A 14,764-nucleotide genomic window follows, 5' to 3' on the forward strand; every position below is an offset into this window, starting at 1 on the left:
GGTTGTCACCGTTGTTAGGTGTGACAGAATCAAGGGTGATCTATAGGGACCCTGTGAACAGCCAACTTTACCCTTGTCCTATTCTGTGCCAGCCTCATCATCTCTGATATACTTGAGCCCATTGCTGCAGTCACTGCCAATCCATCTTGTGGAGTGTCTCTCATTGACCTTCCACCTTTCCTAGCATGATGCCCCTTTATAAGGAATGGCCTCTTTTAAATGTCCCAAGTATCTGAGATGAAGCTTTATCATCCTTGCCTCCAAGGAACACTCAGGCTACACTTTCTCCGAGATATGTGTTTGTTCATTTTGGCAGTCCATGGGATCTTCAGCTGTCACCTCCAACAACACAACACAAAGGCATCACTTTTTCTTCTGTCATCCTTAATCACTGTCCAGCTCTCAGACCCACAGAAAGTGACTGAAAAGACTATGGTTTGACTCAGGCATCCCTTGTTCTTCAAATTGACATCATTCCTCTTTAGTACCTTGAAGAAGTCCCTCATTTCAGTCTTTCCCAATACATCTTTTGATCTCTTGACTATTGGTGCCAAGGGTGTTGACTGTGGATCCAAGTAAGATGAAGTAATTGACAATTTAAATCTTTTCTCTGTCTATCACGATGTAAGAGGGAGCTCTGGTGGTCTATGGTAAGAAGCTGCCCTGCAACCCCAAAGGCACCCAGATTGAATCCACCAGCTGCTCCAGGGGAGAAGGATGGGCAATCTTCTCCCGTGTGCTTCAATGCCTCTGAAAGCCTGCTGAAGGAGCTCAGAGTTGGTTTTGGCTTGACGGCATATAACAACAATAGCATCATGATCATATGTGAAGATTTCTGTCTTCTCTATGTTCAGAAGTTATTTATTTTGAAGGCTGTAGTCATTGGTCTTCTGCAGCAAGCTCTTCAAGTCCTCCTCACTTTCAATGTATCATCTGCATAGCATAGGCTGTTGATAGACTTCTTCCAATCATAATGGCACATTCTTCTTCCCAGAGACCAGCTTCTCAAGTGATTTGTTCAGCATACAGATTGAACAGGTATAGAGATAGCATATAACCCAGATGCATAGCGTTCCTGATTTTAAACCATGCAGTGTTCCCTTGCTCTGTTCTGATGGTAACTTCTTGGTCTAAATTTCATATAAGGTTTAGAGGCAGGTATGAAAATAATAGGGTATCGGTCAACCTCTCCGTAAGTGAAGAGACATATAACAGTATAAGAGGGCCACATGTATGGGGAGCTCTGGTAGCCTAGTGGCAAGAAGCTGCACTACAATCCCAGAGGTGCACAGTTCAAATCCACCAGATGCTCTGCCGGGGAAGGAGGGACAATCTCCTCCTGTACCAGTCAGATCTGATTTGACGGTACACACAAATAGTAAAATAAATTAAAAAAAAAGAGGGCCACATGTTTGAAATCTTGAGATTTCACTACTAGAACATAGTACCTCGTTTGTGTGAACAATGTAGGTCTTGCTCATCAGTGTATTCTCAGGAGCTAGAACAGTAAACACTGCACAGTAGAAATTCCTACACATTTTATAAATGAAAAAAAGAATATTTTTTAAAAGAATTTTTCAGTAAGCAAGTATAATACACATGGTGCATTTTGTAATGCAGGTAGCTTCTGCAATCAACCATGTGAACATAATCTGATGAGATACAGGCATCCTCCACACTGGAACTGTGCTGAAGGCACCAGGCTGTTACCAAGAGGAGTCTCCAAATTTGTCACGTTAACTCACATCCCCAGAAAATGAATTCCTGCAGGAATGATGAATCCTCTCCCACTGGACTAGGAGTTTTTGCACCATTCTGGGGGAAAAGGAGTAATCGACAACACAGAGAGAGCTACGTCGGCCTAGTGGACAGAAAGTTATGCTACCAAGCCCAAGGTGGGTGATTTTAATCTGTGACCCTCAGACCTGGTTCAAATTGTTTTTCTGTCAAACATCCGTCTAAGTGGTAGAGCACTGGTCTGTGCTTTGCTGTACAGAGGTAACTCGTGGTTGCAGTGATGCTGAACACTGTGACACTGATGTGCCAAATGCATGAATGGTTACCCATGGTGGACAGTGTCTGGTGGAGCTTCCCGATTAAAATAAGCTATGGATTGCCTCCGGAAACTCTATGAACAGTACTCAGGCCTTTCGTTCAAAGGGTCGCTATTGAGTTGTCTATGACTCCACGGCACTTAACAACAAAAACACGGCAGTAATGGAGCCATGAGCTTTTCATCTTCCCAAACTATTAAAATGCAAATTGGGGGAAGAAGGAGACCCTTAGCTGGGTCTCCCTGAGCACCCTGGGTAGCACTCACATCCATCCGTTGTCCGCACCTCCATGTGCACCAGGTCCGCCTCCTTATCCAATCCGGCCACCGACCTGGAGAAGGAAGGGAGAGACAGAGACTCAGTGGCCATGAGGATGGCAGGCAGGCAACAAAGAAGGGAGACTCAGGGGCCAACGAGTCCTCTAAATCCACTTCCTCAAAAGGCTGATGTCACTCCATACTGTGGGGTCTGACAGAACATAATGACTCAAGAAAACTCATTGGTACTGAGTTGGTTCCTACTGCCAGCCAGCCACCTTCCACTGGGTTTCTGAGACTGTAAATCACTAACAGGAGGAGAGCCCATCTTTCTCCTATGTTGCTGTGTATGGATTAAAACTTCCAAAGGCAGAGCCTCGCTGCTAGGTTTTTAGGAAAGCAGCGCAACATGCTATGACCCACTCGACTAAAGTGCTCTGTGTCCACCAGTGACCATAATGGCAACTGCAGCAGAACTGTAATGGGTGCAGTCATGAGTCTGGTAGAGACGCCAGTGGCTCTCTAAAATTAAAGCAAGAGGTGGATTGATACAGTGACTGGGGTAATCGGGATGGGTGTATCGGAGACAGTGCAACTGGCACAGGACAAAGCAGAGTTTAGGGCTGTTGTACATAGGGTTGCTAGGAGTCGCAAGTGACTTGATGGCACATAACAACAAGACAAGAAAATACAGACAGATAGTACAGACCTCATGGCAGTCAATGTGGGCCCAAATCCCAGCCCTTCTCTTGCCCTCCACACATTTGCCGATTGATTCTTCCACCCTTCTGCCATGCTGGACTTGATTACGCTCACCACATCCCCTTCTCTCCTCCCCCCGTGGAGTGGTTCTGCTCCCAGCTACTGCGAGCAAGCTGGTCAGACTCAGTTCCAGCTTCCAGCCACCCTTGCTCTCTTGAATTTTATCCTTCTTTCCTCCTGCCTTTTCTAATCTGTCTTTTCAGCGCCCTGATTTGAGAATGTAATTTCAAAATCTGGTCTGATAAGGAGGAGGCTACTCAGGTGACTAGACGGGAAATCCTAAAATTGTGTGTCTCAAAGCTGGAAGAATGTGGAGAAGCTCTTCAAACCAATCCCATAAGCCTCCACCCATCCCCAGGCAGGCCCCCTCTAGCCTTTGCTATTCTGTCCAGAGTCAGACCCAGAAAATGAGCTGAAAGAGCCAGCACAGACACAGAGAATGCACACACTCGGAAAGCTCTGGTTCTGACTCAGGGTCCACCTACTCTGATTTTAAATATGCTTCCAAGAGATTGGTTTCCTGACTTTTAGTTTTCAGTAGATACAAAGCAGCAAGTCAGAAAGAGAAAGCAGAATAAACACTGGTGAAAATTAGCAGCAGACACCAAGAGAGAAAGAGAAATAGAAAATCTATGAGAAACAGATTGAAGAACTCAAAATCCAATTGTCCACACTATAAATCCCTCACTTCTCAATAGCCCTGAGGGCGATATTGTAATACAGCACCATTCAGTGTCTGGCATTAAGCTGAGGGATTAAAGATAGAAGAAAAAAGGGAAGCAGGAGGAGGTGGTTTTGGTACATCAAATAGAGGAAGAAACTCCTAAGATCCTAGAATAGCCACGGATGTATTTTAGGAAAGAAAATACTTAAATTGAGAAAGTGATTATTTCTCTAATTAGTGAACTTATATTTACCTAAAAGTTTACTAATAGTTTTCTCCACAAAAAAAAAAAAGCCATACAAATGAGACTAATGATACTACTCCCTGAGGACAAATATCTATCTATATCTATATCATCTCTATCTCTATATAATCTATGTCTATGTCTATATCATCTATATCAATATCATCTATATCTATATCTATATCATCTATATGAATATCATCTATATCTATATATCTATATCTTTTTCATTTTGTTCATCCTACTCGACACGGTGTATATGGAGACCTCTCCTGTGCAGCAGCCTTCTTGTTTCTTTATGTACCAGTGGTCTTCTGAGAATTAGCTGTCACTCTTTCATACTCCCCCTATCCTCACCAAGGAGGAGCCTGGGCAAAATTGGAATCAAAATAAGTAAGCCTGATGGCACTCACTTACAGGGCTCTGGTGGCACAGTGTATAAAGTGTCAGACTGTTAATGGCAAGATCAATAGTTCTAACCTACTAACTAGCTGCTTGCGGAAAGAATGAATACAATCACCTCCTGTGCAGATTTACAGACACCAGATGGAGGGTTGATATTAGTTACCCTCCACTTGACAGCAATGGGTGGTCCTCCCCATTAATACTATGTTTTAGTAACAAAATTTTTTATTAACCCCTGGTGGCACAATGGTTGAACACTCAGCTGATAACCAGATGGTCAACAGTTCAAATCCACAAGCTGCCAGAGAAAAAAGGTACGGAGAGGTTTTCTCCAGGTCTGTCTCTTTCTTCACAACAGGGAATTTCACCTGGTAGCTCCCCTAACAAAGCTTCTTTAGCTTAAAAAAAAAAAAAAGAAAGATATGGAGTCTACTTCCATAAAATTTATAGCCTGGAAAAGTTCTACTCTGTGTGACAAGGTCTCTGCGAGTCATTCACATGACAACAATGGAGATTTTTTTAACAAAAGATGGTACGTCCTGGTCCTGTGTCTTACAATCTTGAGACAAGGCAAACAACATGGATAAAAACAAGCACAGAAATTGTGCTCTTACCCAACAATGTTCTCTCCCTTCCAAGCATCTAAATGTTTATACATCTTCCAAGGCTGAAATCAAGATTCAGGTCCTCCACGGCTCCCTCCTTGATCACGTTAGCTCTCTGTGATCTCTGTTCTATACACTTCAGAATTGGGACCAGACATCTCTCTGCACTTGGTTTATTAACCCCGCTTGAGTAACTCTTGCCTTGCTAGAGGGGGCAACTGTGGTATTAGTTCACTTAACTCCTTCCTTCTATCCTTCACGAACTTGAGCTATCTGACTTAAGCTATGAGTTTCAAGTCAGCGTGGACAAGAAGACTAGTCATTTTCAGGACATCCAACATAGCACATGACCCAGCATCTTAGTCACAGTATCTGTGACAAAAGGACAGGGTAGAGGACTTTCACAGGATCCCTCTACCTAGAGCTGGTATGAAGAACTGTTTCTCCTCTCTGATCATCAAGTCAGAACTATCAGGAGAAGCTTCCCCAGCATTACAGGAAGGTCAGGTCTGAAAGAATGGTGTGGATACACAGAGAAAAGAGAAGCTGATTGTGTAACACAGTTTAGCATAAAGAGAGAGGAGAGTACGGTGATTGTGGTCAAGGGAGATGCAGTCTGTGGGAAGAAATGAGGGCCACATAGAACCATGGAAAGAGACAGAGGGGTTGGGGTGGAGAGAGAGCACACACACAGATAATTTAGAAAATCCAAAGTAATATATGAACACTGAAACACTGAGACAGATAGAGTGCTAAGTATAAATGGAGACATTTAAATCTACAGCCAGTCATTTTTCAGTCCTGTTCCAAGTTCACAGATTGCTCTCTCACACACATGAGCCCAAGGGGAACTTTTGTTGGTGAGTGTTTCTATTTATTTTCTTAAGTCATCAATAACAAATCAAATGATTCTTTTTAATATGTAACCAATCCACCAGCGTATCTCCTAAGGGCAGGGACCAGACCTTGATGATATATCTCTAACACTTACTACATACATAGCTCAAGACTGGATAGGCCCGATTAATGCTTGAAGTAAGAGATTAGATTTGTGCTTCAAAGCTGCTCTATTCTTTGGACCACAGGGAAGAGATTAAGGTGCTCAAGTAGCCAAGAGATGGAGCAAAACAACTCGGATATATTGAGGGTAAGGAGAACCCTCTTCACTACAGTCCGACATGTGGTCCCTGTCCTACACACTGGAGGATATTTAGGAGCATTTTTAATAGTTGTTGTTGTTGTTATGTGCCATCGAGTCACTTGTGACTCATAGCGACCCTGATACAAGGGCCCTAAACACCATTCTATCCTGTGCCAACCTTGCCATCTCAAATGCACTTATTCCCACCACTCCAGTCACAGAATCGATCCATCTCATCGAAGGTCTTCCTCTCCTGCCCCACCCCTCCACTCTACCAAACATGATGTCCCTCTTCAAGGACCAGTCCCTCCTTGCAACATGCCCAAAGTATGTCAGACGAAGCTTCAGAATCCTTGACTCCAAGGAGCATTCCGGCTTCACTCTCTCTAAGATAAACCTGTTTGTTCTCCTAGCAGTCTAGGGTATATTCAACACTCTTCTCCAGCATCACAGTTCAAAGGCCTCAATTCTTTTTCTATCAACCCTATCCACTGTCCAACTCTCTGATGCATAGCACACAATTGGGAAGACTATAGCCTGGATCAGGTGCACGTTAATCTCCAGCCTGACACTGTTGCTCTTCAGTACTCTTGAGAGGTCCCTCACTGCTGACTTTCCCAATGTACTTAGTCTCTTGATTTCCTGGCTGCTGTTACCAAGAGTTTTAATAGTACCATCAAAAAATATCAATAAGAAACTCTTAATAAAGGCTTCTATAACACCTTATTACTCTCCCCAGTATAGAAAGCATTCTCTAAATGATAATCACTTGTTTATTGTCTCTCCCACCCTTGAAACACAAGGTATATTTAGACAGAATATCAACATTATATCCTACATGGTATATGATCAATAAATATTTGTTTAATGAATTGTTATAACACTTTTTTCCTGGTCAGTGTAAAGCCAGGGATCAGGTTCTAAATTGTCTTGTACCTTTAGCCCCTATGTAATCCTGGAACAAGAACTTAGATATCAAAGATATATCTTCTCCTTTTCTTTTTGAATTTTTATACATGTATTGCTCAGTTATCCTCCTATTTTTACAATAATGGTCTTATGTAGTATTTGCCCTTAAAAGAATGAGTTAGGTCACCCAGTGTGATGATCTCTAGACATTCCCATATTATCCCTCATTTTTTGAAACCATTGTGCCTTAGTGCTGCATAGTATTGCATTGTGAGAATGTACCACAATTTCTCAGTCCATTCACTTGTCTGTGGGCGTTTCAGCTGTTTCCGTTTTCTTGCTATTGTAACTAATGCTCTATGAACTCTGGTGTACATATCTCCATTTGTGTCTCAGTTCTGGTTTTCCATGGGGTATATTCTTAGCAGTGGGATATCTGGGTTACATGGCATTAGAGGCAGAAAGGGGAAAGGAGGGAATTACAAAGGTATCACAGGTTAGTGGATGGATAAGGATGGGAGGCAAAGGAATAGGAAAGACTCATTGGGGCCTTGAAAAGACAAGATCCATGATCTAGGAATAGATCCACAGCAATGAATTATATAAAACACAGTGCATATGAATGATTGTATATAGCACAATGTACTTGAACAAAACACAACGTAAATGAAAGAATGTAAAGAACACAATGTGCATGCATGAAACAGTGTATAAGAATGATTGGACAGGGGAGCTCTGGTGGCCTAGTGGCAAGAAGCTGCACTGCAATCCCAGAGATATGTGGTTCGAATCCACCAGATGCTCTGCCGGAAAAGGAGGGGCAATCTCCTCCTGTACCTGTCGGATCTGATTTGACGGTACACACACAAAAAATAAAAAAAATAAAAAAAATTTAAAAATGTAAAAAAAAAAGAATGATTGGACGGAAACAAAAGGAAAATATGAGAAAGAAAAAAGACAATCTTCTCTGCAGCATAAAGAGATCACACACTCTCTTCTATGCTTCAATTAATATTTGCCTGAAGCATGCATGACCAAATGGTGCTGAAAAAGGAAAGGACAGAAACATAAAAACAAAAGGTCTTTCTGTATGTTTTCATGAAAGGCAGTCCTTGGAAAAAGACATCATGCTTAGAAAAATAGAGGGTCAGAAAAACAGAGGGAGACTCTCAAAAGATGGAGTGACAGAGGGACAGGAATAATGAGCTCACAATGACAGAGACTGTGAAGGCGACACAGGGTAGGGCAACTTCTTCGATCTGTTTTTCATAGGATTACTATGAAATGCAGTCTACTTGACGGTACCTAACAACAACAACAACATGAAGATTTGGACAATGTTGAAATTATTTCCTGCTAGGGGTATTAATGTTGTCATTAATTTGCTAACAAAGATCTGAACAACGGCAAAAGGATCATTTGAAAACCGCCCAAGGACACACAGCAAATTTGTGTTGAGTGGTCCCAGAATACAATTTGGGAGTACAGCTCTGACCTCGCATAGCATACGTGACTGTAAAAAGAAATTGCACGGAAAGTTCCTATGTGTTTTCCTTTCCTTGAATATACCACAGTGGAGGAAGAAAGTGCTCTAGGAATAAAAGAACTAGATGCTGGCATCAGAGAGCGGTAAGTAAAAATAGGGCCCTCTGATGACCTAGTGGCAAGAAGCTGCACTGCAATCCTGAATGAAGGTACATGGTTCAAGGCCTCCAGCCACTCTGTGGGATAAGGATGGGCGATTTCCTCTCATGGGATTAACTGCATCTGAAAACCAGTTGGAGGGTCAGCTATAAGTCGGTTCCAACTCTATGGTACACAACAACAACAACAACATGGTCAAAATACAAAAGCTTTACAATTTATTAGCTGGCATTTAAAGTAAAAAGCAAGCTTACCATGCCTGGTTTCTCTAATTCACTCCACCAAATGTCTACCAATTCTGTCTTTGCTTAAGGTGTCTCAGCCACCTGCAACCAGGGTTTCTAACTAGTTCAGCCAAGGCTGAAACAATGGAATTGGAACACATCTAAATTTCAAAATTTATGGGAAGTGGAATGCTAACTGGAAATGGGAAAATCACTGAGTGAAACTCTGGAACAGTGACCAGAAAGATTAGTGAGGCATTGAGGCCTGATTGGGAGGGGCTGGATTATTGCCAGGATTGTGAAGCGTGATGCACATTGAAGACAGAGTGGTGGCCACAAGCTTTGAGCAGGGCATTACTATTTCTGACTCTTTCAAGAGATTCGATGGCTATGCAGTGTGTACACTGCCCTCATTTTCCAAGAGGAAGATAAGGTAATAGCACAATATGAACCTATACATTCTCCCATTTCAGTTCTAGTTCACCCAAATTTTATATATAGGTTCCAGTTTAGTTTCACTTCATTAGTTATAACTACTTGAAGAACAAACAGTTATAAAACTTGAAGAACAAATCTGAAAGTCTGCATGGAACACTCTTGCTGGTCTTCTCTGCATATTCTCAAGTTTTACCCAGATCAATAATTCTGACCCAAGGAAACTCCTCTAATGATGACTAATTCATTTAGGAGTGATTTTCCAACTTGGTGGAATTACTAAATTAATCTGGAGAACTTTCTAAAATGTCCAGACAGAAATAGAGAGGCTGTGGCATCAGGGAGATCACTGCTGATGTCAGATGGATCTTGGTAGAAAGCAGAAGGATATCTATTGATGTTTTATTGGCTATGCAAAGACATTTGAAGGGGCAGGTCACAACACATGTGACAACTGGCTAAAAGTGAGAAGAATAAGAATCCTAGAACACTACATTATACTCCTGTAAATCTATATCTAGATTAAGAAGTTGCTATCCAAACAGAACAAAGGGACACCGCATGGCTTAAAGTCAAGAAGGTTGTGCATTAGGGCTATATCCTTTCTCCATATCTATCAATTTCTCTGTATGCTGAGAAAATCATTTGAGCAGCTGGCCTTTATGAAAAGGATTGTGGCTTCTGGATCTTAAGAAGACTCATCAACAACTTGCACTATGCAGATGACACAGCTTTGTTTGCTTAAAGTGATGACTTTAAATATTTGATGCAGAAGATCAAAGTTTACAGTCTTCAATATGGATTACATTTCAACATCAAGAAAATAAAATTCCTTACTATCGGGCCAACAGGCAGCATCATGATAGATGGAGAGAGAATCAAATTGGCAATGATTTCATCTTCCTTGGACCCACAATAAGGCCCGAAGGTATCAGCAGTCAAGTAATCAAAAGATGTATTGCACTGGGAGAGTATGCTGCCAATGACCTCTCCAAGGTGCTAAAGAGCAACAATATCAGTTTAAAGACTAAGGTGCACCTGATTCAAGCCAAGATATTTCCAAGAATTTGCAATGTATATGAAAGTTGGACAATGAATAAAGATGACAGAAGTATAACCAATGCCTTTAAACTGTGGTGTTGGAAAAGAGTACTGAATATCCCATGGACTGACAAAAGAAAAAACAAGTATGTCTTGGGAAAAGTGCAACCGGGGTGCACCTTGGAGACAAAGGATGTTAAAAGTTAGTCACATAAACTTTGTGCATGTTGTTAGGAGAGGCCAGTTCTTGGAAAAAGACATCATGCTTGGAAAGGTGGAGGGTCAGCACAAGTTAAGGAAGACCCTCTACAAAATGGATTGGCACTGTGACTTTAACAACGAGCTCAGATGTATCAGAGACGATCAGGATAGCACAGGATAGGGCGGGGGTCACATCCATTGTTCATGCGCTTTCTATGAGTTGTAATAAACGCCACAGCACCAAACAACAAACAACAGCAGAAAACACAACTCTAGACATTTCTAGTTTAATTGATCTGGAGCAAGAGTCTTCTCAACTTTTAATAAGCATTACACTCACCCAGCTGGCTTGTTAAAACAGAGATGCTTGGGGAGCTCTGGTAGCCTAGCGGGAAGGAGCTGCAACTACAATCCCAGAGGCACACGGTTCGAATCCACCAGATGCTCTGCTGGGGAAGGAGGGACAATCTCCTCCTGTACCAGTCAGATCTGATTTGACGGTACACGCACACAAAAATAGTAAAATAAAATTAAAAAAAAAACAAACAAAAAACAGAGATGCTGAATGAAGTTCACCACTAGAATCTCAGGTTCATTGGTTCTGGGATTGAAGTCTAAGAATTCACATTTCTAGAAAGTATCCAGATGATGACTACAATGATGAGGAGAAGGGAGAGAGGAGGATGCCATCCCAGGAAGACTTATTAGCTTGTAGATGGTACCAGGAGAGAACAGCAGATAGCCAGAGCTGAGAATTATCTATTAACACCTAAAACAGGCACTACCTTCCATAACCTCAGCCTAACACCACCATCCCTGTCTTAATCTACTGTTAATTAAAAATACCGATCCTGAAGCCAACCACCTGCTTAAGACTCTTGACTCCTCTTCCTAGTAATTGTGGAACCTTAAGAAATTTACTTACCCTATATATGCCTCATTTTTCTCATTTTCGCAGTGAGGGTATAATGATACCCTTCTTGTCTTAAACTGTTATTATGAGAAAGAAATTAATTAAATGTGAGTAAACTATAGTAGAGGGCCATGTAATGACAGTTAACATTATAGAATGCTTACTATTTCCACATTTTCCAAAATGCAACTATGTATACTGGCCATCTATAATATACATAGAACTTTATCATCAAATTAAACATAGCTTACTTAAGCCTTAAGCTTTTTTTTAGTGTCATTGTTAGATGTCCTTAGGTTGCTTTCTACTCATAGTAACTCTAAGTGTAACTGAAGGAAATGATGCCCAGACTCTCTGTCATCCTCTTAAGTGTTGCTACACTTGAGCCCACTATTGTAAGCAGGGTATCAATCCACTGAGTTGAGGGTCTTCCCCGCCTTTCTTTAGGGAATCCTTTATTTTCCTCAACACTTTGATGTCCTTCTCCAGGGACTGTTCCCTCTTGATCCACATGCCTTACAGATACATACAAGATGAGGTCTTGCCATCATGACTTCAAGAAGCATTTTCGCTGCATTTATTAAAAAAAATGATTTGTTTATTCTCCAGCCAGTCCACAGAATATTCATTCTTCACCACCAATACCACAATGAAAAGGCATCAAGGTTTTACTCACTGTCCAGTTTTTACATGTATATAAAGTGACTGAAAATGCTAGTACTGATGGAGAGTGGTAAGATGACTTATTTCTTCAGATGAGAAAATGGAAATTTTGTCAAGTCAGATGATCCAATCAGAGATGAGAAGAAGAAATGGACCTGAGATTCAAACATAATCGTATCTCACATTTAGTCGTTTATCCCCTGAAATTTTTCCCACTTGATTTCAGCTTTGCTTAAAGACAGGTTGTAGATTTGATTAAACTGGGTTTTCCCTTTTCCCTTAGAGCTCATCACTGTGCCTTTCTCTGCCTTAACTCAGTGTCTGTTAGGTAGATGAATAAATACATGAATGAAGACAATAACAATAACCCCAGCAGTATGTTTAGGATAAAAGTTGAAAATAGCTCCTTAATATGGTGAAACAGATTTCATTCCTTTAATTAATCTCTAGGCAATTAAGTGAGTCAAGTCTTCATTTTACATCATTATGCTGCTATTTTCACCATTCATCTTCAGAGTGATATTGGGTCTGTCAAGCAGATTCCTCTCGGATTTGCCTGATAAGTGTTATCACTGCTTTCAAGTTGGTTCCTACTCCTGATGACCCCTCATTGGGTTTCTCAGGCTGTAAATCTCTGCAAGAGAAGAGACTTCCTATCTTCTTCCTGGGGAGTGAAGGATGGAATCACACTGTTGACCATTCGGTGAGCAGAAAGACACATTACATACTTCAGCAGCAGCCCACATTGAGATTTCAACCACTGCAAAGGAGACTGGCTCCCCTGGTGGACATTTGGAAAATTTCCCTTCCAAATCAGAAGCATGCACCTTTCCTCTGGTGGCACAAGGATACAGCTGCTAATCTAAAAGCTAGGGGTTCAAACCAAAAAGCCCCTCCATGGAAAACTGATGTGACAAGATGCTTTTGTAAATACTGTTGTTTTTATGTGTCATCGAGTCGCCTGCAACTCATAGCAACCCTATGTACAAGAGCCCTAAACCCTGCTCTCTCCTGTGACAACCTTACTGTCTCTGACACACCTACTCCCATTACCCCAGTCATTGAATCGATCCATCTCATCGAGGGTCTTCCTCTCTTGTGCTGTCACTCCACCCTCCCAGACATGATGTCCCTCTCCAAGGACCAGTCCCTCTTTGCAATATGCTCAGAGTATGTCAGATGAAGCTTCAGAATCTTTGCCTCCAAGGAGCAACCTGGTTTCACCCTCTCCAGGACACACATGTTTATTCTCTTAGCAGTCCATGGTATACTCAACACTCTTCTCCAGTACCGAAGCTCAAAGGCATCAATTCTCTTTCTGTCATCCCTAGTCATTGTCCAGCTTTCTGATGCATAGCACACAATTGCAAAGACTATGGCCTGGATCAGGCGCACCTTAGTCTCCAGCCTGATGTCATTGCGCTTCAGTACTCTGGAGAGGTCCCTGACAGCCGACTTTCTTAATGCAATCTGTCTCCTGATTTCCAGGCTGCTAGTACCAAGAGTGTTGATTATGGAGCCAAGCAAACTAAAACTGTTAACAATCTCGATCCTGTCACCATCCATCTGTAGCAATTCTACTGTGAGCCAGAATTAGCTTGATGGCAACAGGCTTGGTTTTCACCTGGCTGCTGTGTTTTCCTGGACTTGGCCTTTTCTGATGCATACTCTCAAATCCACACCTGCACTATGTCCTCACTCCCATTTCTATATCAAGAACTCTGACTATCCTACAGCTGATTAAAAAAGGATCATATCTCAACTCAAGTTGGGTCTCACAGCTTCTTTTTATTCCAGGACTGTGAAATTTATTCCACAGACTAAAACATGATGATTAAAGAGTTTTGGAGATCATTAACTGGGTATCCAGAAAGAGGAGAGAACTCAAGTGCGGGGGTGGGAGGAAGACAGACAATATTTGATGAAATTCTAGGATTGGGTCCTACCTGAGGTTTGGTTGTGTATCTTTCCTTGGACTTTAATAACTAGAGCTAGATTTGCAGAATTTAGAAAGTTAAAGAGACGAGAGGGGTGATATAACCCAAGGTATGGTGTTAGTAAATGGGTATTATAATGTGCCATGAAAACTTACTCTGGAGAGAGAATAAGATAGAATGTGAAAAGTCACCAAATGAAAAGCAATGACGCACTTGTTCCCACAAACTAAATTCCCTCCACTTTGTTTGTATCACAGGACACATTCTATTTCTAACGAGGTCTTCATGTTTCCCTGTAGAAATTACTATTTATCAAGGCAATCTTTATGGTACATTAGTTCACGCAGAAAACAAAACAAACCTAACTTGGTGCCACACAGTCAATCTGGACCACAGCAACCCTACAGGTGGCAGGAGAAATGCCCTGGAGGGTTTTTAGCCTTTACAGTGGAGTCTGACCTCCCCCCTCCCCTTTTCCCTGTGAAATGGCTGATGGAAAACTGTGTTTTTTCCAATTAATGAGAAGTCTACAACATCACAACTTGAAGCACGAGTAACATCAACAGTAGTGCTTCTTCCTGTCTTCATTCCTCCAATGTCTCCTCCTTCCTGGCCCCGAGTCAGTATCTATAGCCAATCATCCGAGTTCTGAAGTAAGTCAAAAG

At 41.7% G+C, this 14,764-nt stretch overlaps 1 protein-coding gene across 1 annotated transcript in view; it reads right to left on the reverse strand.

The window, feature by feature from the left end:
* SORCS3 (sortilin-related VPS10 domain containing receptor 3) overlaps nucleotides 1–14,764 on the reverse strand; it is an 839,716-nt gene that overhangs the window by 220,519 nt on the left and 604,433 nt on the right. Inside the window, exon 6 of the mRNA XM_006879952.1 lies at nucleotides 2,321–2,385. Within this exon, the coding sequence (XP_006880014.1) occupies nucleotides 2,321–2,385 (65 nt within the window). The remainder of the gene's footprint in view (nucleotides 1–2,320; nucleotides 2,386–14,764) is intronic.

The sequence above is a fragment of the Elephantulus edwardii genome, unplaced genomic scaffold (genome assembly GCF_000299155.1).
Source record: "Elephantulus edwardii isolate Elephantulus edwardi_28Jun2011 unplaced genomic scaffold, EleEdw1.0 scaffold00006, whole genome shotgun sequence".
Lineage (NCBI taxonomy): Eukaryota > Metazoa > Chordata > Mammalia > Macroscelidea > Macroscelididae > Elephantulus > Elephantulus edwardii.